Source organism: Epinephelus fuscoguttatus, linkage group LG3 (genome assembly GCF_011397635.1).
Source record: "Epinephelus fuscoguttatus linkage group LG3, E.fuscoguttatus.final_Chr_v1".
NCBI classification, from domain to species: Eukaryota; Metazoa; Chordata; class Actinopteri; order Perciformes; family Serranidae; genus Epinephelus; species Epinephelus fuscoguttatus.
The window spans coordinates 33,059,651-33,081,363 of record NC_064754.1 but is presented as its reverse complement, the minus strand read 5'-3'; the positions used below and the strand labels follow the sequence as shown (position 1 = coordinate 33,081,363).

At 42.1% G+C, this 21,713-nt stretch overlaps 1 protein-coding gene across 4 annotated transcripts in view; it reads left to right on the top strand.

Annotated features, from left to right (window-relative positions):
- The window catches only part of LOC125885909 (phospholipid-transporting ATPase ABCA1-like), a 39,096-nt gene that overhangs the window by 13,346 nt on the left and 4,037 nt on the right, over positions 1-21,713 (top strand). For 3 of the 4 annotated variants that reach the window (XM_049571729.1, XM_049571730.1, XM_049571731.1), the window contains exons 7-41: positions 1,227-1,418; positions 3,418-3,507; positions 8,719-8,962; positions 9,073-9,212; positions 9,305-9,421; positions 10,804-10,998; positions 12,666-12,874; positions 12,958-13,134; positions 13,227-13,449; positions 13,716-13,937; positions 14,044-14,248; positions 14,378-14,491; positions 14,681-14,855; positions 14,977-15,108; positions 15,203-15,342; positions 15,455-15,592; positions 15,709-15,938; positions 16,031-16,103; positions 16,246-16,448; positions 16,622-16,670; positions 16,863-16,976; positions 17,247-17,395; positions 17,502-17,626; positions 18,219-18,317; positions 18,430-18,619; positions 18,726-18,820; positions 18,933-18,965; positions 19,074-19,179; positions 19,430-19,504; positions 20,119-20,288; positions 20,404-20,581; positions 20,755-20,870; positions 20,977-21,121; positions 21,272-21,395; positions 21,512-21,641. In XM_049571729.1, coding sequence (XP_049427686.1) covers positions 1,227-1,418; positions 3,418-3,507; positions 8,719-8,962; positions 9,073-9,212; positions 9,305-9,421; positions 10,804-10,998; positions 12,666-12,874; positions 12,958-13,134; positions 13,227-13,449; positions 13,716-13,937; positions 14,044-14,248; positions 14,378-14,491; positions 14,681-14,855; positions 14,977-15,108; positions 15,203-15,342; positions 15,455-15,592; positions 15,709-15,938; positions 16,031-16,103; positions 16,246-16,448; positions 16,622-16,670; positions 16,863-16,976; positions 17,247-17,395; positions 17,502-17,626; positions 18,219-18,317; positions 18,430-18,619; positions 18,726-18,820; positions 18,933-18,965; positions 19,074-19,179; positions 19,430-19,504; positions 20,119-20,288; positions 20,404-20,581; positions 20,755-20,870; positions 20,977-21,121; positions 21,272-21,395; positions 21,512-21,641 — 5,117 coding nt within the window. The remainder of the gene's footprint in view (positions 1-1,226; positions 1,419-3,417; positions 3,508-8,718; positions 8,963-9,072; positions 9,213-9,304; positions 9,422-10,803; positions 10,999-12,665; positions 12,875-12,957; positions 13,135-13,226; positions 13,450-13,715; positions 13,938-14,043; positions 14,249-14,377; positions 14,492-14,680; positions 14,856-14,976; positions 15,109-15,202; positions 15,343-15,454; positions 15,593-15,708; positions 15,939-16,030; positions 16,104-16,245; positions 16,449-16,621; positions 16,671-16,862; positions 16,977-17,246; positions 17,396-17,501; positions 17,627-18,218; positions 18,318-18,429; positions 18,620-18,725; positions 18,821-18,932; positions 18,966-19,073; positions 19,180-19,429; positions 19,505-20,118; positions 20,289-20,403; positions 20,582-20,754; positions 20,871-20,976; positions 21,122-21,271; positions 21,396-21,511; positions 21,642-21,713) is intronic. The other variant, XM_049571732.1, reaches the window with a different exon arrangement.

The window sequence follows — 21,713 nt, the reverse complement described above, 5'->3', positions numbered from 1 at the left end:
GTGCCTCTTGTTATATGGAATACAGTCATTTAGTCAGTTGCTAATAGCAAACGATGAGACGCAAGAGAGGAAACACATAAATAGATTATGATAAAAATTTCTTAAGGGAAATGTATATTTTCAGTTTTCCATCGGACGTTGAGTGTGATCCCCACTCCTCCAGACTTCCCGTTGAAAGCCCTGATGTTTTTCTGGCGAGAAGATTACCAGCTCTGTGTGTGTGTGTGTGTGTGTGTGTGTACAGTTTGTAGTCTGACAGACATGATGGCATAACACAGACTGGTCAAGGACATCTAGATGATAAGTCAGTGTGCTTCCCTCTCACTCCGTCTCACTCACACACTCACTCACTCACTCACACAAAGACACACACTCATATGTGAACATCTTGACTCTGACAGAAAAAACAGAGCATCCGTCCAGTCCTTGAACACTCTGATGTCCCAGAAAGGGGACGTTCTGTTACTCCGTCTGCACAGGCGCTGCTGTGCTTCCTCTTCCAAATGTGTTAAATCACTTTTGAAAAAAATGAGGGAAGCATTTTTAAAATGACAAAGATGGTTTGATCATAAAAAAATATGTCAGTTTTTTTGTGAGTCAGATGAGTCTCTCGGTGCAGAGTTATACTTGGATTACATTTCTTGTGAAGAAGTCCTTGGCAAGCCCCACCGTTGACATTCATGACATTTCTGTCCCTTATGGTTGCTCGGTAACATCTTCCAGTGAACATCATTGTTTTGTTCTCATACATAGCTACATAAGAGTCTGTTAAGAGTCAGGACAAAGCATCTAGAGTACTCTGTTGAAACACAAACAGCCGCACTCACCACATATTAATGCAATATTACCTGTGAAGGCAAAGTATACCAAGCATGATGTAAACATACTTATCTATATCTTTGTGTTTGCTTCAAGAGATTTTTATGCTCATGGAAGGGAAATAGAAATGATTGTGCAGGTCCTTACTGAATAATTATTGCCAGGACACTCTTTCAAAGCAAAACAATTTTTTTATAGTGTTAACTTAAACTGAAGAGTCATGATATAACAAATCCAACTTGAAGGAGATCAGTCCCTTGTGCCACTGTTCCACTGTGCCAGATGTACATTTTCATAGATATTTATTTTTTAATATATATTTCTCTCCACCTCAGCCATCACAAAGTTCTGAGCACATATAATTCTGTACTCTCTCTGAACCACTGTGTATTTTTTTCTCTGTCCAGGTGCTCACCAAAGGTTTCGGTTTCCACCTCAGAGACCTCTGTAACACCACGCCCCTGGAGGAGTTTGTCCACATTGCCGACCACAACGTGTCCCGTATGACCCAAGAAATTATATGCAAGTCCTCCAGCGACTGGCTAAACAAGGCCCAGAGCCACTTCCTATCCAACTTGGACTTCCTCAAACCAATTCGGGTAAGTTCATCCATTGAGTCAAACACGTTGGCTAGTTGCTGTTTTACAGTAGATTTGAATTTCGACATCCCAATCAAAACCCACTGACTAATTCAAAATAGAATAAAATGTTCTTTCCAAAATGGCAGTCAGACAACACTGTAAAATACTTTCAGTTGTGCGAATCAGTAATGACCAAACCAACAAAATAAAGACCACACTATGATAAAATTGATCTGTAGCTTGTCAGTTGTGTTGACATATTTCACCAGGTCATGGTGTCCTCCCATCCATTGTCCAAAAAGACACAACCTTCCTGTTTTAACTGGAAATCACATAATGTCATTACTGATCTGTGTTGCTTCACTGCACAGTTGGGTGTCCACCAAAATAGGCATCATCAGGTTGCATTAGTGCTGATATTCCCAGAAAATGCAATATTCTTCAGTCAGCTGGGAGTCATATTGTTTGGGAAACAACAGATGTGTCTCCTGTTTTACAGGCAGAAATATTTGTTTTCCATATAACAACATGGGTGTTTACTGAATATGAACTAGGACATCATGAACAAGTACACACATTCCACACAGAGATGGAAACACACGCCCACAATGCAGAGACTGATTGCAATGGCCCTTTGAGGTCATTTTATTGTGTCTTCTAAATGGGAGCCACTGACTGTGACACTCACATTATATGACAAGGGGACTCACCAATCAAAGCCAGACACCCTTGTTCACCCATTATTGTAAATCCTTGTTCCTTTAGTCCTTTCTGTTAACTGTGAAACTTTGGGCTATCTGCATTGCCTTGTTTTCTTTACTCATTTCCCGTCAGCCTCTCATCCGCCCTCCACCCTCCCCTGTCCAGCGTCAGCTCTCCTCTGGCTGTATCTTTCCCCCTTCTCCCATAAAACCCGTGACCCAAATGTGAGTCACGATGGTGAGGGTTGGCAGGAGGTGAAGAAAACATCGTGTTCCGTAGTGCTGATCTGGGGTGGAAGAAACAGACAAAGGAAGAGAGGCAAAGTATCATTATTGAGTCAGCAATTCTTTATGGCCTAGAACCTGTAGAGCTGTGTTTGCTGTCCTGTTGAAGAGATTAAAGAAGCTGCTCTCTTGTCTCTTGATATGAGAGCATTATCATTTCCTGATTTACTGTGGACCTCATTCACCCAAAACTCAACTTCCTCTTTGTCGTCTTCAGAGGAACTCACTTTCCAGAATGATGATGCAAGAATGTAAAATCCTTTCCAAGAAGAACAAAACTGTGCAAAAAGTGAGGGCAAGAGGTCTTGCTCAAGTCAACGTCCTCCCATTAGTTGCTCAGTGTGTGGGCGTATGTGTGTGTAAGAGAGAGAGAGGGATAGAAATCGTTAGGTTAAGAGAAAACGAGAAAGAGGATTAAGCCAAAACGAGAGGGAGAGAAAGTACTAGAAAGCTACAATATCTTTCTCTCTTGCTAGACAGTTGTTGTGTCTTCAGCGACACCTGTGCTTTATCAAGTGTCAGCCTTTCCAGCAGCTGACAGTTTAGTGTGATAGACGAGAACACACACACACACACACACACACACACACACACTCACAGTTTGACAGACTGGAACATAAGAGGTCAAAGCTACGCTGACCTGTTGTTTTTTCTTGGTTCCCCTCTCCCTTAACCTTTGACCCCAATGTTTTTCCTCTTCTTTTTCTCCCACCTCTCCTTTACCAGAGCTTATTTCTACCTTCTAACCTTAAATATAATACTAAAGTGAATAAATGAATAAAAAAGGAGGATGATATAGATGTTAATAAAGTATTACATGATAAACAACAACTAAAAATATTATTAAGATGATTAAAAATGGGCTAAATGGTCAGCAATAATTGGAAATACAGTTTCCAGATTATCAGATTATTATAACCAGCCTTTGGTTGTTTGTGTTTTTCCAGGATATGTTAACTGTGCACAGAAACAAAAAAAATTACAGTGTAAAATCTCTGCAACGCAGTAAAGATGGCTTTTCTCTCTAACAGAAGGATGTGAGGTCGGATCCCAAATTCGTCCAGGAAGTCTCGGCTGCAACTGACAATCTTCTGGAGAGCCTGGGAGCACTGGCCGTGGAGGTAAATATACCAAACACACACACACACACAAAGAGAACACAACCCACACGTTATATCACACAGGCCTACTGAAATATTTACTTCCAAAGTTCAGTCTCCAAAGGGTAATGTTTAAAATCAATTCTTACCGAGAATCGGCTCTCTGTGGAGTAATTTGATTACACACAAGTCACATGTAGTAGTAGTGCAAGCTGGGTCAGTTGGGTCACGGCCATATTGACAATACTAACACATATATGTCTGCACAAACTGATTCAGGGAATTTCATCAGCCAAGGCCCCAAGGGGTTAACAGGAGCAAAGAGCAAAGCAGAAAAAGAGATTTTTAGAAAAGCTGCTAATGTGGTTGCATGAAAAAATGCAGTACTGACGCATATTAACGATACACTGCTCCTCCTAAAGGTCAGCCAGCCACTGTGTAACCATATGGGTCTTACATTTCAACATTCAGCCATGTTAATATAGGCTTTGTTCCACCACAGTGGGCTCTGACCTTCTGCGGATCCCATTCTCCCTCCTTATTCTTTTTCAAGTGACGTAGGTTCCACCTCAGATTACTTTGCTGCATAAAGATGACTAATAACTAATTTCAGTCTACATCAGAAGGTCGGCAGAAATATCTTTCTCAAGCTTAAAATAAGAACAAGCGGTGTGAAACGTGTGAAAAGAGCCTTACTCAGCCAACCACCAGGTGCACTGTCTTCACTGTCTTACATACACTCACAGTATAGGATCACACGCACGCACATCCGCACGCTCTCATGCTAGACCTGAGCTTATGTAACCCAGTCGTAGCTGCAGTCAGCGGTGCATAGACACGAGCACAACACAACCCCCTTTTTTCTCTCAGGCTCCATCTATGCTGAGTTGACAAAACATAAAGACCCAGCTGGGTGTGCACGAGTGTGTACATTTGCAGGTGTGCAACACTTCCTGTCAAAGCAGCTGTAGGGACATCAGTGAACTTGTCTTTCCACCATATCCAGTTTTTTTGGCCTAGCACTGTGTGAGGTCAATGATTAACATACACAAACTCATGAAGAATGTAAAAGCCAAAATTAAAAGAATGTTTACCAAAATCATTCTTGCACAACTTCCTCCCGGGTTTCACAACGTTTGTGTTTGTGTCAGAACCAGCTCTTGTTGTTCTTGTGCTTGCTTTAGGCTGCTGGTACTTCAGGTATGACATGTTAACACACAGCTGCATATTCACTAAAAGAGCATCTGTTGAATCACTGATTATTTTGTCTCTAACATAAACCATTCCTCTTCAGTGTGTATTATTGAGTTAGAAGCAGATTATATGGGTTTACTTAGCTGGTTGGTAGATGAGGTAAGCGGCTGGCAGAATGGAGACATGCACTCATGTAACCTCTACTTCCTAACCAGTAATCATCTGCAGGCTGCGCTTCAATCCAGGGCTTATCACTGTTGGAAGGCAAAAAGAACCACATTTTCAAAATGTCTCTTCAGTGGTCAAGAAAAAGCTCATTTTCACATTGTGAGCCATGTGACGAGCCACATTAAAGTTCTGCCAGTGGAGCGAATATGTAAAAACACAACTTTGTATGCACTTTGAAAGGCCTGTTCTTGGAATTTTACAGAGCCAGTGTCAAGGAGAAAGTCTGAAACAAAATCAGTTGCACTTTAAAAAGTGACTATTCCTCATCAGTAGTGCTCACCAGCCATGCTCTTGATTTATTGTTAAGTCCTAATTAGTTTTGGCATTCTCCTTAACTCTTTTTCTGTTTGTAAGTAGCTTATTTTGTTTAGCTCAGAAGGCTGGCACTGCAGAGATTTGAACTCCTAATAATCTAAACTCCCACTCATTCCCAGATTATCACAACAAGTTATACAAAACCCTTCATTATGAGTGCTAGTATTTAAAGAAAAAGGGTAATTAATTTCCCCTATTGCACGCCTAACAAATGCGTACTCTTTTGAATAATTTATTCCAACTTAAATCAACAGGCTTCTCGGGAACATTAGTGACATTTATCTTCTTTGTATTGTTTGCCCTAAGTAGCTTAAGCAGTTGCTTAGCGAAGCGATGGAGAGTTTGCGGATAAACTCTAGTAACCTCTTTGCTCTAAAACCTGATCACTGTCATGGAGAAATGTACAACCTGATATCACGGAAGATCGATCTGAGTCTCTAAATTCAACTGAACCTCTTCAAGAGCTGATAGATGATATGGTCAGAATACAAAGATGTGTTATTTTACTGAAGGCTTTGCACAGATGCTCATCATCAAAATTTTCACATCCATTTGCTTTTTGCTTTACTCTTATGCCTCTGAATATCCAGATCACAACCTGATTTAGATGTACAGTGGTTTAAGTGTATCATTTCATGTAAAAAATTAATTTATGATTGGTGCCGGAGCTCTAGCTGTGTGCTGGAGTGGAAACTTGAACTTTAGTAACCTCACACAGGCTCAGCTACGAGGTTACTGTGGGACGATCCTTTTCTGCTGCCTGCCCATCTGTGTGTGTGTGTGTGTGTGTGTGTGTGTGTGTGTGTTTTTCACCTAGTCACCTAAGTTAACATGGGCATCATCCCTCTAGGGAAATGGCACACATACTCAGTCACACAAAAGTGTTTTCAGCACAGGCAAATGAATACTCAGTCGCACAGACCAACAGAAATTTTTGGCAGGCGCAGTCACACGCACAGACATCAAACAAAAACCTACTTTAGAAGATAGTGGTTTTATTGTGTGTGTGTGTGTGTGTGTGTGTGTGTGTGTGTGTGTGTGCGAGTATTTGACACCAGAACAGGAGGAACAAAATGGTGTCTGAGGTTTCTGTCAGTCATTGCTCTGTTTTTGCAGCTCCTTTAGCCTCAGGCAACAACAAGACATACTTACATTTACAAGTTCATATGCAACACATACACACCCTGAGACCTTTACAATGCATGAACACTCACAGACAGCCAAACAAGAAAACCACCAACACCCATACCCAGATATGCTCCCAGTGCATCACAACACGCACAGACACAGTTCTTTGCGGGTGAAAGAGCAGGAAAGAGACGATGTGATGTGGCTGCACACTCAGCTGCAAAGCAACGGCATACAGAACATTCTCAGGGAGGGCTTGTGTGTGTGTATGTGCGTGCACATTGGTGATCCGAGACGCAACAGTTCTCTCAGTCTCACTTTCGCTTTGTTGGAAAACAGTGTTGAATATCTTGTCGACGGGCAGAATAAGAATGACATGCTGCAGACTGGGCAACACTAGTTGATTTGAAATTACACAGTCCACTCAGGAAACAGTGTTATTTGTTCTGAAACAGCCGTGCATGGCGTGTCCGCCTGCTAATGTGTTTGTGCGTGCATGTGTGTTTGTATGTCAGTGAGTGATGTGTTCTCAGCAACAATTGTCAGTATAATAACGCTCTACTTATGGCGCCTGCGGAGGTTTGCCTATTTGGAGAATGACCGATAGTAACCTCTCTTTGTTCTCTGCCATCCAGCCTTCTGTGCTCATTTCCACCTCTGCTCTGCTGCAATCCCATTTCTTTCTTTTTCTTTCTTTCTTTCTTTCTTTCTTTCTTTCTTTCTTTCTTTCTTTCTTTCTTTCTGTCTTTCTGTCTTTCTTTCTTTCTTTATCTCTCAGTTGCTTGTCAGCTATCTCTTACTCCTTCCCAAATCCACCTCAGGAAAAGGTGTGATTTACTCGGCTTCTATTCCTCGCACTCGTAGCTGGAGCTTATCGTAAGCCCAAGCAGCCTCCCGCAGTTCACGCTTAGGAAACAAAAGCTTCCCTCTTCTTCCACCCTTTCTTTGTTTTACTTGCACGATAACACAGAACCCCTCCTTTCATTCCTTCCCTATCACGAGTTGCTGACATAATTGCATGTGCAGTTGACCAGTTTTGAGACATCAACGGGGAACTTGTGGCGACTTGTCTCTTGACCTATAGTAACCTCTGTGTGAACCAAAATGAACTCAGTACTCCCTTCCGCATTATGTAACACCGGCTTCTTTGCTGATGTTGGTAGAATATTAAAGATAGTTTCTCTGGTGACCAGAGGAAATGGTTTTGTCGGTATGATGAACATGAAAATAAAACAAATATGAGATCTGTTTAGACTCAACTGGGTAGATGTAAAAAAAAAATAAAAAAAGAAGAATTCCTGAACAGCAGGAAAAAAAGGAGAGAAATACTTTGTGCATTAATGTGAAATATTGAAACTTATGTAGTTTAGTTCATCTAACTTCTCCAAAAATACTTAACTTATACTGAAGACTTGGTGGTATTGTTTCACAAAACTCCACCAACATACATCATGGTTGCCTTTTACGTAAGAAACAGTGTGATAACAGGCAAGTAACAGTCCAAATGATGTGCTACATGCTATCTGACCTCTCCTCTAGAGAGAGACACACACACACACACACACACACGCGCGCGCGGGGGGAGACAGGACTGGGTACAGCAGTTAAATTTATCTTAGTCAGGCAGACGGCTAAGTGCTAAGTGTCTCCACCCAGCAGCGCAGCACTTGACTCCCATGTCTAGAATACCACTCATAGTGCAGCTGATAACCTTCAATAGCTCCAAAACTACAGCGTCATGCACAGCACACTCTCACACATACATGGGGGCTTCTTATAAGCTGCCTCTGTTGTGACAGGTGATAGCCTTTCTAATGTAGATGGAGATGTATTCATTTCACTTTTCACACTGTGAGTTACAGTATATGCGACATGACAGATTCCCTGAAGGATGAAGCATGTACACAACAAGTTGAAACACAGCTGTGATGACACATGGAGCAGATATGACATGCAGTAGATTCAGCAGACTCGTGAACAGCACAGAGGGACCTTGTTCTGTTGCTGGAGGCTGATGTCATTTAGGGCTCCTTTCACAAAATGGATCTGTGTATTTACATCATTTTCTACAGAGTGAAAAAGTACAACTTTTCATAACCCCTGTAATTTAACCCTAAAGTGTGACCATAAAAATAACCCCCAGCAACATATCACAAAGTGAGAGCATTAGTGATTTAAATATTAGATTGTTTAATGCTTAGAGGCAATGTTTATCATCTGAAATGTGCTGCATGGCTCTTGGAGATGTGTCTGAATGTATTTTTGTCCCCTTGAAATGACACACTCTACATATACTGTGTGTATACATTATGTACCATCGGCCAACCACCATCATGCTAATGTTTCTGTTTGGGTCTCTCTGTCCAGCTCGCCAGTATGAAGAGTTGGAAGGACATGCGTAAGGAGATCCTGTATCTAACTGCGAATGCCACAGGCTCTCCAAACCAGATGTACCAGGCTGTGTCACGTATCGTATGTGGACACCCTGAAGGAGGCGGCCTCAAAATCAAGTCTCTTAACTGGTATGAAGACAACAACTACAAGGCACTATTCGGAAACCATGGCAACGACAGCGACAATGAACCTCTTTCTGCTTACGACAACTCTTCCAGTACGTGTCCAAACCACCTGAAGCAACCTTTTTTTGTCCAAGGTCAGTCATTTACAAAAGGATGACAGACAAGGTTCAAGACTCAACATGTCTCTGTTTTTATATTCCAGCTCCGTACTGTAACAACATGATGCGGAACCTGGAGTCCAGCCCCATATCCAGGATGATCTGGAGAGCTCTTAAGCCTCTGCTCATGGGGAAGATCCTGTACACCCCAGACACTCCAGCCACACAGAGAATCATCCATGAGGTACAAAAGCCCCCTCTCATCTTTATAATCCCCATCAGAATCATGAATGAAGCCCCGCTGAATGAGACTGAGAGTGTTTGCGTGTGTTGCAGGTTAATAAGACCTTCCAGGAGCTCGGCGTGCTGAGGGACCTCGGAGGGATGTGGGAGGAGATGAAGCCCAAAGTTTGGAACTTTATGGAGAACAGCGAGGAAATGGACATGGTCAGGGTGAGTGGGATGCACTGCCAATACACACGTACACACACAGACACACATAGGTGTGTTCTCTGTCTTCTTCCTGTTTACAGGAGGGGTTTGAAGGCAGTAATCTGTGCATCTCTGTCACTTCAACATAATTATGTGATGTAGGAAGGACCATTCAACTTCTGAAGCCTCTGCAGAGGTCTACACCCAGACTGCTCTAGTACAGATTCACATAGTGATTATATTACAGAATGTCTGACTGCACCGGATGTCACATAATGAGTGTATCCTCTTGTTGGCTCTGCACGGGATGATTAAAGAACTTGCAACTATGAAGAAAGAGGACACAAACAAAGACATGTAAATTTTTCATACTCGCTGGTGTCTTGTGAAATGCAAGAACGAGAAAAATGAGCGACTAATATCCAGACAGAAAATTCAGCCGGAAGGGCCAAAGAATTAAGGTCAACCATAAAACCTGACTAATTAAAACAAAATACAGAGGAATATTAAACGTGGTAATAGAATGCAGGTCATGCAGCAGTGTGAAACCATAAACTTGGCCTCATTTAAACCATTTGTCGTCGCTCTGTTGACATCAAATGGAGACAAGCACACACAGTGGTATGTATACAGTGGGTATGACATTACTGTCACTCTACCAGAATGAGCCATTTGCTACCGTGTTCTTATGCAAAAAGTCTGTATCAGATTCCATACAGCTCTTAACATGGCTCTTCCTGCCGAGAAATGCGCATCACTCCTGGTTTCATATGCAAATTGCATGAGCACCACTTCCACCTAGTGGCAAAAGGTGATACTGTAAAGTACAATACATTGTGAGATATTTGCGAAGAACATCTATACACAGTCCAGGACCTCTAAATAACAATTAAAACATTAAAATAGAAAACTTTGAGTAATGTTTCTGTCTGATGAACCACCATTTGTATTACTAACACTTAATTTTCCATTTTGTACAGTCTGTCTCTGCTATTTTAGCCAGTGTCTGTCATGTAATAGTTGTCTCTGCATGGGGAACAGGAAATGGCTGTGATAATAGAGATAATGAATTTGAATAAAGGCTGGAACAGACGTAACAAAAAATCTAATGACAGTAAATTAGGTCACAAGCCACACAACGAGATACACAAACACACATCGGTAATAAAGGTCACAGAACCAAACAAGCCTAAAGACATACAGTGATTATTCACTGTTTATATTTTTCAGTTTTGTGACCTTCATTTTATAGCTGAAGAAGACATAGGTTAATAAATAAAGTCTTATGACATGAAGACTCTGAGCCACCTGTGACCTCTTTCCTATTTTAGGTTTTCTTTATCATAAAAGGTAATCGTTCATTGGCTCTCTATAATTAACAATATAAACCTTCTTTTTTGCAGACCCTGCTCCAGAATAACGCCAGTGCTGCGTTTTTTAATGCCCAGCTCAGTGGGACTGAGTGGCGTGTGTCAGATGTGTCGGCCTTCCTGTCTAAGGTCTCAGAGGACCAAAGGCCTAAAGGATCCGCCTATACCTGGAGAGATGTCTTCAACGAAACCGACCAAGCCATACAGACAATCTCACGCTTCATGGAGGTTAGTGTATTAGTGTATTGAAATTGAACATATTCATTGCATAAAATGTCAAACAGAAGTTGACCTCAAAGACAAAGAATGTAGAGCATGTTATGTTTTCATATACAGACATGTAAAATTCTATTACTGTGTAGCAGGCAGCTCTTGTTTACAGGGACAGAGACAATAAACCCACATTTGTATGGGTCTCAAGTTGTGTCTGTATAATAGATGTTATCTAATATCTTCCATTTAGGTCAAGATGTAAGAAAACCTAGTGGGAAATAGGTTAAATACTGTTTGCCCAAATAGGTAATTGCACAGCGTTTAGCTCCAACACAACTATAAAAAGCCTTGAAATCAAATGTTCTCTCCCCTTCCTTCCTTCACCAAATCGAATCACCTCCGTGCTGTGTATCTCACTGCTCCCTGCCTCTGTGTTATGGGTCACTATGACAGAGCCAAGCCGAAGCGAAAAACAGCCACCACTGAACTCTGGCCAAATCTTAATCGATTGTTTGTGCCTTAGTGAATTGTTGTCTTACTTATCTGTGTCAGCGACATTCTTCATTGAGACGTCTATAAAATGAGCATCAAGGTTTAGCGGTAAATGTGAACTAATAGCCTTGTGATGGACCTCTGATATATAATGATGTAATCCATAATGATCAGATTATCTAAGTGAGTAATGATGTCTTCCATTCCACAGACTGATGATGTAGACAAGTGATAAAATGATGACCTTCTAGCTGATTTCATTGTGGGTTTGAATCCACCTCATGATCCAAGACTTTCCTATGGCTCCTAATACTAGTATGGATAATCTAATAAAATGCACAGGCAATAAACATTTAGACAGAAGGAATTTTAAACCGTAACTTGAGGTCAGCTAGTTATCACATGAATTCATAACACCATGAAATGTCTTTGAGTGTCTAGCAATGCTGCAAACAATCTACTGACCTACTGACTGTGCCTAACCCTTTAAGGAGATCAGATAACGTGTGTAAACCACATTCCTTACATTAAAAACTATGTCAAGGCCTCATACAACCGTACATGACTGTCATGCCTGCAGCATTAGGAGTGCTCCTGCTGTATTTTCATTATGCTCCCTGAGCTCATTGGCTTCTCACACAGTGTGAGGCAAGATGGTATAAGTCAGCTTATGTCAGCTATGTGAAAGGCTAATCTGTGGGAGGTCTCAACAAATTAGCTAAACAACCCTGGTGTGGTTACTAGGTGTCCACACAAGGCACAGGAGTTTGTGTAAGAGGGTATAGAGTTCATTGTTATTATGAGCTTGTGAACAATATGTGGGAGAACTGCACGTGACTGTGTGAGCAGGAATATTTATGATTAGGGTTGAGGAGTTCATTAGTTTGTTTGGAGCAGACACCCAGAACGTTTGATGAGGCTCCGATTAATTATAATCATAACCTTGCCATTAAGACCAGAACATTTTCACTACTTATAAGATGCTCTTAATTAAAAAAACACTTCCATGAAGGACATTCAGCTTGTCTAGAGATAAAGCTTGAAACTCTTCTGCTTTTGACTCTCTTGTTTTCTTTTACCATCCTTCTGTAACTGGTTGGCACAGACCTTCACACACCACTTAGACCCAACAACACCTCTTGTAAATGTTACATCTCAGAGTAAAATAACCCGTCTGTTTTTCTTTACAGTGTGTGAACCTGGACAAGCTGGAGCCAGTGGCCAATGAGGAGAGACTGGTCAACAAGTCCATGGGTCTTTTGAACAACCAGAAGTTCTGGGCTGGAATCGTGTTCCCTGACATCGCCCATAGCAACAGCACTGACCTGCCTCCCAACGTCAACTATAAGATCCGCATGGACATTGATAATGTGGAGAGGACAAACAAGATTAAAGATGGGTAAGGAGCTGATATTCAGTTGCAGACCCTTTGCTGATTTTTGTAAATGTTTATGAGCTTACCAATTTCATCTTGCTTTGCAGCTATTGGGACCCCGGTCCCAGGGCAGACCCCTTCGAGGACCTTCGGTATGTCTGGGGCGGATTTTCTTACCTGCAGGACGTCATTGAGCATGGAATCATCAGAGCCCTCACTGGCAGCAAGGAGAAGACGGGCATCTACATTCAGCAGATGCCCTACCCCTGCTATGTTGATGACATGTAAGTTAACGCTGTGCAAATTTAGACACCAGTTGCACCTTCTACTGTACAGTTAGTTTAAACTGTAACCATTTTTCTTACTTTTATCACAGTTTCCTGCGGGTGATGAGTCGGTCAATGCCTCTCTTCATGACCTTGGCGTGGATGTACTCAGTAGCCATCATCATCAAAGGCGTGGTATACGAGAAGGAGGCCCGGCTCAAGGAGACCATGAGGATCATGGGACTAAACAACGGCACCTTGTGGCTCAGCTGGTTCATCAGCAGTTTAATCCCACTCCTGATCAGCGCTGGCTTGTTGGTGATGTTATTGAAGGTATGTGCACACACACATACATGTGAAGGCACTTTGTCATCATGCGGGAATGTCAGCAAATTGCAGAAAACAAATGACCATATTCAAACTGATCATTGCAGATGTTTATACTCAACATGTAACTCGATAGTCACTCTGTTTATCCGTAATCACATCACCTCATTCACTAGAAATGTCATCGAATTGTGGGAAACAAGTGATGTCATACTGCTGTAACCAGGAAACTATTTCATTTTCTTTTTTTTGTCCCCCGTCACCCCTCTCAGATGGGAAACCTGCTGCCTTACAGTGACTCAGGCGTGGTGTTTCTTTTCCTGGGATCCTTCGGCGTTGTGACCATCATGCAGTGTTTCCTCATCAGCACCCTGTTCTCTCGCGCCAATTTGGCAGCCGCCTGCGGTGGGATTATTTACTTCACGCTCTACCTGCCCTACGTGTTGTGTGTCGCCTGGCAAGACTATGTGGGCTTTGGAGCAAAAATAGTAGTGGTGTGTGGAATAAATTTAATATATACATATGAATGCATACAATATTTTGTGTTGAGCGTTATTTTTTTCTCTCAGCTTAACTCTGGCTTCTCTGCTCTTCCACCAGAGTCTGCTGTCTCCTGTGGCTTTTGGTTTTGGCTGTGAGTACTTTGCCCTGTTTGAGGAACAAGGGGTGGGCATCCAGTGGTCGAACCTGCTGGCCAGCCCTCTGGAGGAAGACAGCTACAACCTGACCACCTCCATCTGCCTGATGCTGTTTGACGCCGTGCTCTACGGAATAATGACCTGGTACATCGAAGCTGTGTTCCCTGGTAAGTTGGGGATATGATTTACAATTGTGGTATTTTTTCATTAAAGTGATAAATCAATGATGTACCAATAAATAGTGGGAGTTGTTTTGGTGTGTGTCACTGAAAACAAAACAATTCACTGTATTCCAGGTCAGTATGGGATCCCCAGGCCTTGGTATTTCCCTTTCACCAGAACATACTGGTGTGGAGAAAAGGAGAACAACAACATCTCCACTCCTCTGTCAAAGAAGGGCAATGCTGAAGGTACATATCATTACAATTATTACTTTATATTTATCTTTATGTTTCCTGAGAAATTATCAAATATAAATCTATTATCACGGAAATATTGTCACAAAACTGCAGCTGGATGATCCCCACCTTTATGCGTCTTTTCAAACCTCAGCTGACATTATTGCTATAATGTCTTTATCGTCTTTATTCTACCCACAGCCGTGTGCAGTGAGGAGGAGCCGAGCCACATTGAGCCAGGTGTTTACATCGAGAATCTGGTGAAGGTCTACAGCCATGGAAACAAGCTGGCTGTAGACGGACTGTCACTGAAGTTCTATAAGGGGCAGATAACCTCCTTCCTCGGCCACAATGGAGCGGGCAAGACCACTACTATGTAAGATTACACACAAATTATCTGCAGTACATTTACAAGCATCTGAAACTAGTTTTTGAAATCTACTCAGTTGAGATAGTATGTGGTGGTGACTGTTGCATCCCTGCCCACTTTCTGATAGGTCAATCCTGACGGGCTTGTTTCCACCCACATCGGGCACAGCCTATATCCACGGCAGGGACATCCGAACCGAACTCAGCACCATTCGGCAGAATCTGGGCGTCTGTCCTCAGCACAACGTGCTCTTCAGCATGTACGTATACAGCATCAAGAACTAAATCCTTTGCTCACTTGTAGCCTCTTGTGTTTTTTGTTCATATCTGAGTTGTTGGTTTGCTGTAATGCAGGCTGACTGTGGAGGAACACATCTGGTTCTACGCCCGTCTGAAGGGGCTGCCGGAGGAGAAGGTGAAGGCCGAGATGGAACAAATCGTGAATGACGTGGGTCTGCCTCACAAACGTCATTCCCGCACCAGCACACTGTCCGGTCAGTTTCATTATTTTGAATTTCTTCATGTTTTCACAAGTAATGCTTCACAGAGGGATTTCATGTAGATAGTGGTTTTGAAAACTGTCTTATCTTCCTGTTGTCTCTGTAGGAGGGATGCAGAGGAAGCTGTCCGTGGCCCTGGCTTTTGTTGGGGGCTCAAAGGTTGTGATCCTGGATGAACCTACTGCTGGCGTCGATCCCTACGCACGCAGGGGCATCTGGGACCTGCTGCTTAAATACAGACAAGGTAAACACAACTGATAATTAGTCAGTAACAGTGGTTATTAATTATATTCAGTATTTGATCTAATTAATTCTGTAGTTTGTAAGCTGAGTGTGTTTGTCCCTCTGATCCTCTGTCAGGCCGCACCATCATCCTGTCTACTCATCACATGGACGAGGCAGACATCCTGGGTGACCGCATTGCCATCATCTCTCACGGCAAGCTGTGTTGCGTAGGCTCCTCACTCTTCCTGAAGACCCACCTGGGCACAGGCTACTACCTGACTCTGGTTAAGAGAGACTACGACTTGACACTTCAGTCTTGCAGGAATTCAGCCAGCACCGTCTCCTACAGCAAGAAGACTGAGAAGGTACGAGAGATGTTGTGAAGAACAAGTTATCTCACTTCCAGCGTTGTTAAAGACAACAATGTAACATTTTTTCTTCTTTGTCTTTGTTTCAGGAGGACAGTGTATCAGAGAGCAGCTCAGATGCCGGTCTTGGTAGCGAACCAGAGAGTGAAACCACCACTATTGGTAAGAAGTGACACTCAGTTGGCTACTTCAGAGGCAGACAATTGTAATGCTTTTAAATGACCTTTGGAAGGCATAAGACATTGATGTTTTATAATTCCTGCTCACCAACCTCTCACCCTTTCTGCGTATTTCTTTCCTACAGATGTGTCCCTCATCTCCAATGTGATATTCAAGCATGTCCCTGAGGCTCGTCTTGTTGAAGACCTTGGCCACGAAATCACCTATGTCTTGCCCTACCAGTCAGCTAAAGACGGAGCCTTTGTGGAGCTCTTCCACGAGCTGGATGACCGTCTCACCGACCTGGGAATATCCAGCTATGGAATATCTGATACCACCCTGGAGGAGGTAAGGAACAGTTGTCTGGTGTAACTTGAGCTTTCATAGTAATTATGATCCAAAGTAGGATGAAACTGATGTAAAATATGTTTTGTGTGGATGGATTTTTCAAAAATATCCTTTTGATTTGTTGTTTATATGCTTCTGCCAGTGCTTTAATCGCATGTCTTCCAACTCTGCAGATTTTCTTGAAAGTGGCTGAGGACAGCGGGGTGGATGTTGAGCTCTCAGGTGAGATTTATGAAGCATTTTCAAGATGGACATCATTTAAAAACATTGTTACACCCGTGTTTTGGACATAAATTAGTAGAATCAGTAATTTCTTTTAGGTCATTGGATTATTGCAGATATATCTTTAAACAAAAGAGAAGACTTGAACCTCAGATAGTTAAAATGAACATGTGTATGCTCATGTGGCTGCAGATGGAGTTGTGCCGACAAGGACTCGTCGTCATCATGCGTTTGGAGACCACCAGAGCTGCCTGAAGCCTTTCACCGAGGACGACTTTGACTTCAACGACTCTGAAGGTGACCCAGGTAGAACTGCACTACCCAGCATGCAGTGCAATGATAGCAACAGTCACACTGCTATGATTGCTTTTACTCTTTGTTTGTACACAAAGCTGTATTTTTCCATAAAGGAAGCATAAATCGTATATTATATATATATCATATATTGATTTATGTTGCAAAGCAAAGAAAACAATTTGCAGTTGCAGACGTTCAGTTCAACTTAGTAGCAATATCACAAAATCAGGACACAGACAGGACAAGTTTGCTCACGTGTGTTGTGTCGTCTGTGTCTAGAATCCCGTGAGACCGACTGGCTCAGTGGAACAGATGGCAAAGGCTCATACCAGGTCAAAGGCTGGAGTTTGAAGAGACAGCAGTTTGTTGCACTACTCTGGAAACGATTTCTCTATGCCCGGCGCTCCAGGAAAGGCTTCTTTGCTCAGGTATACTGCTGCTATTTTCATGAAGACGAACATGTTGTCAATCTAGGTTTTTCTGCCTTGCATCAACCACACAAAATTCTCACAACAATGTCATGCCTCTTTTCAGATTGTTCTCCCAGCTGTGTTTGTGTGTATTGCCCTGGTGTTCAGTCTGATTGTCCCTCCATTTGGGAAGTACCCAAGTCTGGCTCTGGATCCCAGCATGTATGGAGAACAGTTTACCTTTATTAGGTAAAAATATCAATCCGTCTTTCTGGAAAAATTGCATTTTCATTAATTTATCTCTAATTCTTGTACAAAACAGATATTCTGCACGTTCTATACATTTATCTGTCAAAGCACTCAAATCATTCTCTTTCTCTGTCGAGAAAAAGAAACAAATAAAGCTTATTCTTTAAATAAACGTGCTATTTCCATCTACAAAGTGCACAACTCATTAAATATGTAAAAGGTTACCTAACTGCACTACGGTTTGCATGTTACGGTAGGAATGTATTTTAAGCTCAAAAGCTTAGCAACATACCAATGCTCACAACTGCGCTCAACACAGATGTTAAAGGGTTTTATTAAAACTACGGTGAATTAACAAATCAAAATCCAAGTTTCAAAGGATTATGGTGTTATGAATTGCTGATAGAGCTATTTTAGATACTGTAATAATCAATGAGTAGTAGAGGTGTCCAGATGATTGCACATGTTCTTATAGTCTTAACACAATCTCAGCAGCTGGACAGCTTAATTCATTCTGATTGTTAAACATTATTTGTTTGTGTATTTCTACTTCAAGACAGTTAAAGGCAATGGGTTCTCTGTGTCTTTGTAGTAACGACATGCCTGAGGACCCTCACACCAACAAACTCCAGGGAGCTCTGACAGAAAACCCAGGATTTGGAACACGCTGTATGGAAGGACAACCCATACCGTGAGTTTGGAGAAGAAAAGTTAACACATATTTAGGAAATTAAAAATATATACAAGTAGATCTACATGCAGTTTTACATATGAATAAAAACTTGTCTTTCTCTGTGATCCAGGGACACTCCCTGCACAGCAGTTAAAGATGAGTGGTCGGTCCCGCAAGTCCCTCAAAGTGTGAAGGACATCTTCGACAACGGCAACTGGTCCATGGAGAATCCCTCTCCCCTGTGTGAGTGCAGCTGCGAAGGACGCAAGAGGATGCTTCCAGAGTGTCCTGCTGGTGCTGGGGGACTCCCACCACCACAGGTCAGTGACCTCAAACAATTAAATGTCAAACTTAAAAGTGTTCATCAATACAAAATTCTAAACTCAAAAAACAAATGTTAATGAACAGTTTTGTCTGTGTATCCAGATGAAGATCAGTGAGAAAGACACTCTTCAGAATTTGACCGGCAGAAACATCTCAGATTATCTGGTCAAAACCTACGCTCAGATCATTGGCAAGAGGTAACATTCATCTTGCATTTGTAACACACTTAAAGTAGTTCAAAGTCTTGCGTCATCGTATTGTGTAACGATGCATTAAGCACTGAATCATTTTTTGTTCTTCTTTTTTCAGCCTAAGGAACAAGATTTGGGTCAACGAGTTCAGGTACATCATCAGACATGATCCATCTTGAGCTTTTTTGTCCATAATATCGACCTGATTGCATCTCAGCTTTGTCTTCCACTGATATTAAAATGTTGGTGCTTTACACAGATATGGTGGATTCTCACTGGGCGCCAGGAATTCTCAGCTTATGTCCCACACCGGCGATGTTGATGATGCGATTGCTGAACTGAAAAGACGTTTCCGTCTTGAGAGGGTAAGAGATTTCATCACATCATTGTTTTACAAACTAAATTAACTAAATTAATGTACAAGGAAAGCTTACTAATGTGGTTTCAGCTAGTCAGGGTAAAACACTAACTGCTGTATTTCCATATTTTTATATTGTTACAGTTACAGCTGGTTTGAACAGACTTCTGTTACTGCAGGTCTGAACAGTGTCAGTTTACTCATGTGCTAAGGAAGCCTCTTTCTCTCTCTGTCTCTCTACTTCTCCCACCCTCCAGGGAACTGCAGCAGATCGTTTCTTTCACAGTCTCTCCAGTTTTATCCAAGGATTGGACACCAAGAATAACGTCAAGGTTAGCACACACACACACGTGCACACACACTGGTTATACAACAGCACGTGGCTCAGTAGGTTACCTTCAAGCTTTCCTCACCAAATTCTTCAACAATGCTGCTGAGTGGACACAATATGCTTCACACACTCAGTTCAGAGTGTGTGATTTGATTGCATAACGATTGATTTCTGCACTGTGGCAGATTAAAAATGCAAAGCTTTCACTCCACGCTGCTGATGCATTTCTTGCTCATTTTTTCTGATACATGAACTACACATAATGTGTATTTCTCTTTGTTTGTATCAACTTATATTTGTTGAGGATAATGGTAATGACAACCCTTAATTTGCACATTAATTCTTTACATTTTAGGCATGTAGGAAATGAATCAGTGTAAAGCAAGTGCTGCTGAAATATTCCTGTGAATTTAGGAAATGAATAAAAAGAAGGAGACAGAGTAGAGGCGGAAACATATATTGGGAAGAGAGTTGTGTGAGGTACTTAAGAAATACATATTGTAATCTTTACTCTTGTGCAGATTTGTGGCTTTCAGCTGATGACGAAGCTACTACTCAACTTCCTGTCTGCTTTATATTCAGGATACACAAACTAAAATGCCTCTCTATCTCCAGATCTGGTTCAACAACAAGGGCTGGCACAGCATCGGTTCTTTCCTCAATGTCATGAACAACGGCATCCTGCGGGCGAGTCTGAAACCCGACCAAGACCCCACCAAGTTTGGCATCACTGCCTACAATCACCCGCTCAACCTCACCAAGGAGCAGTTGTCACAGGTCGCACTGTGAGTATCACTGTTAATACCGCGGTACACTTTAAAGTTATAACCTCTCGTTGACCTTCGTTAAGAGACGTCACTTCTCATTCTCGCTTCCTTTGCTCTGTTCTTCTTTTCGTAGGATGACGACATCAGTGGATGTGCTGGTTTCCATCTGCGTGATCTTTGCCATGTCCTTTGTCCCTGCCAGTTTTGTAGTCTTCCTCATCCAGGAGAGAGTGAACAAGGCCAAACACATGCAGTTCATCAGCGGCGTGCAGCCTTTCCTCTACTGGCTGGCCAACTTTATCTGGGATATGGTAAGACATTTCAGTAGAGCTTGACCCTTGGCCCCATTGGCTCCTCCCCAAACTATTTGAAATATTACGAGAGAAATTCCAAACATATCTGGAAATCATACAATTATTACCCTCATAGAAATGCAGTGTAAAAAAAAAACGTACTAAAGCCTCTTTCTCCTCTGCTCCTGCAGTGTAATTACATCGTCCCTGCCACACTGGTCATCATCATCTTCGTGTGTTTCCAACAAGACGCCTACGTCTCCTCCACCAATCTGCCGGTGTTGGCACTGCTGCTGCTGCTCTACGGGTAATTTCAACATACACAGTCCATTTCTTTTGGCTCTTCCTTTCTTTATTTTCTCTATTTCTCTAACCTCTTCTCATCTAACATGATCTCTACGTTTCATCTCCAGATGGTCGATCACCCCTCTGATGTACCCAGCCTCGTTCTTCTTCAAGATACCCAGCACGGCCTACGTGGTTCTGACGAGCGTGAACATACTGATAGGAATCAATGGCAGCGTCTCCACATTTGTGCTGGAGCTGTTTGGAAGCAATGTAAATGATGTCTCCATTTCATTTTGATTTAGATAGAGAAGTAACCGACTGATTTAAACTTGTCAGTAAAATGCCAAGTAAAAAATGACTGAGGTTTAATACTTTACCCATCATGATTGAATATTAAACATCATTTTCTTCCTATTTCAGGAAATTGGTGGCATCAACGACATCCTAAAGAACGTGTTCCTCATCTTCCCTCACTTCTGTCTGGGCAGAGGACTGATTGACATGGTGAAGAATCAGGCAATGGCTGATGCTTTGGAGAGATTCGGTAATTACAGCAGGCCTCTTCTACCAAATACCACGAATGTTTCATCATTAGTTTTGATATGGGAAATAAATCTTAACATGTTTAAATGTTCTCTGGTTCTGCCTGTGTCTCTGTAGGTGAAAACCGGTTCCGCTCTCCTCTGGCCTGGGACATGGTGGGAAAGAACCTGTTTGCAATGGCCATAGAGGGCGTGATCTTCTTCTGCATCACTGTCCTCATTCAGTACCACTTCTGCTTCAAGGCCAGGTGGGTGAAACCTTCAATACACAACTTAAAAAAGACAAAAGCAAATCACCTTCCAGAGTTTTCCTCATAACA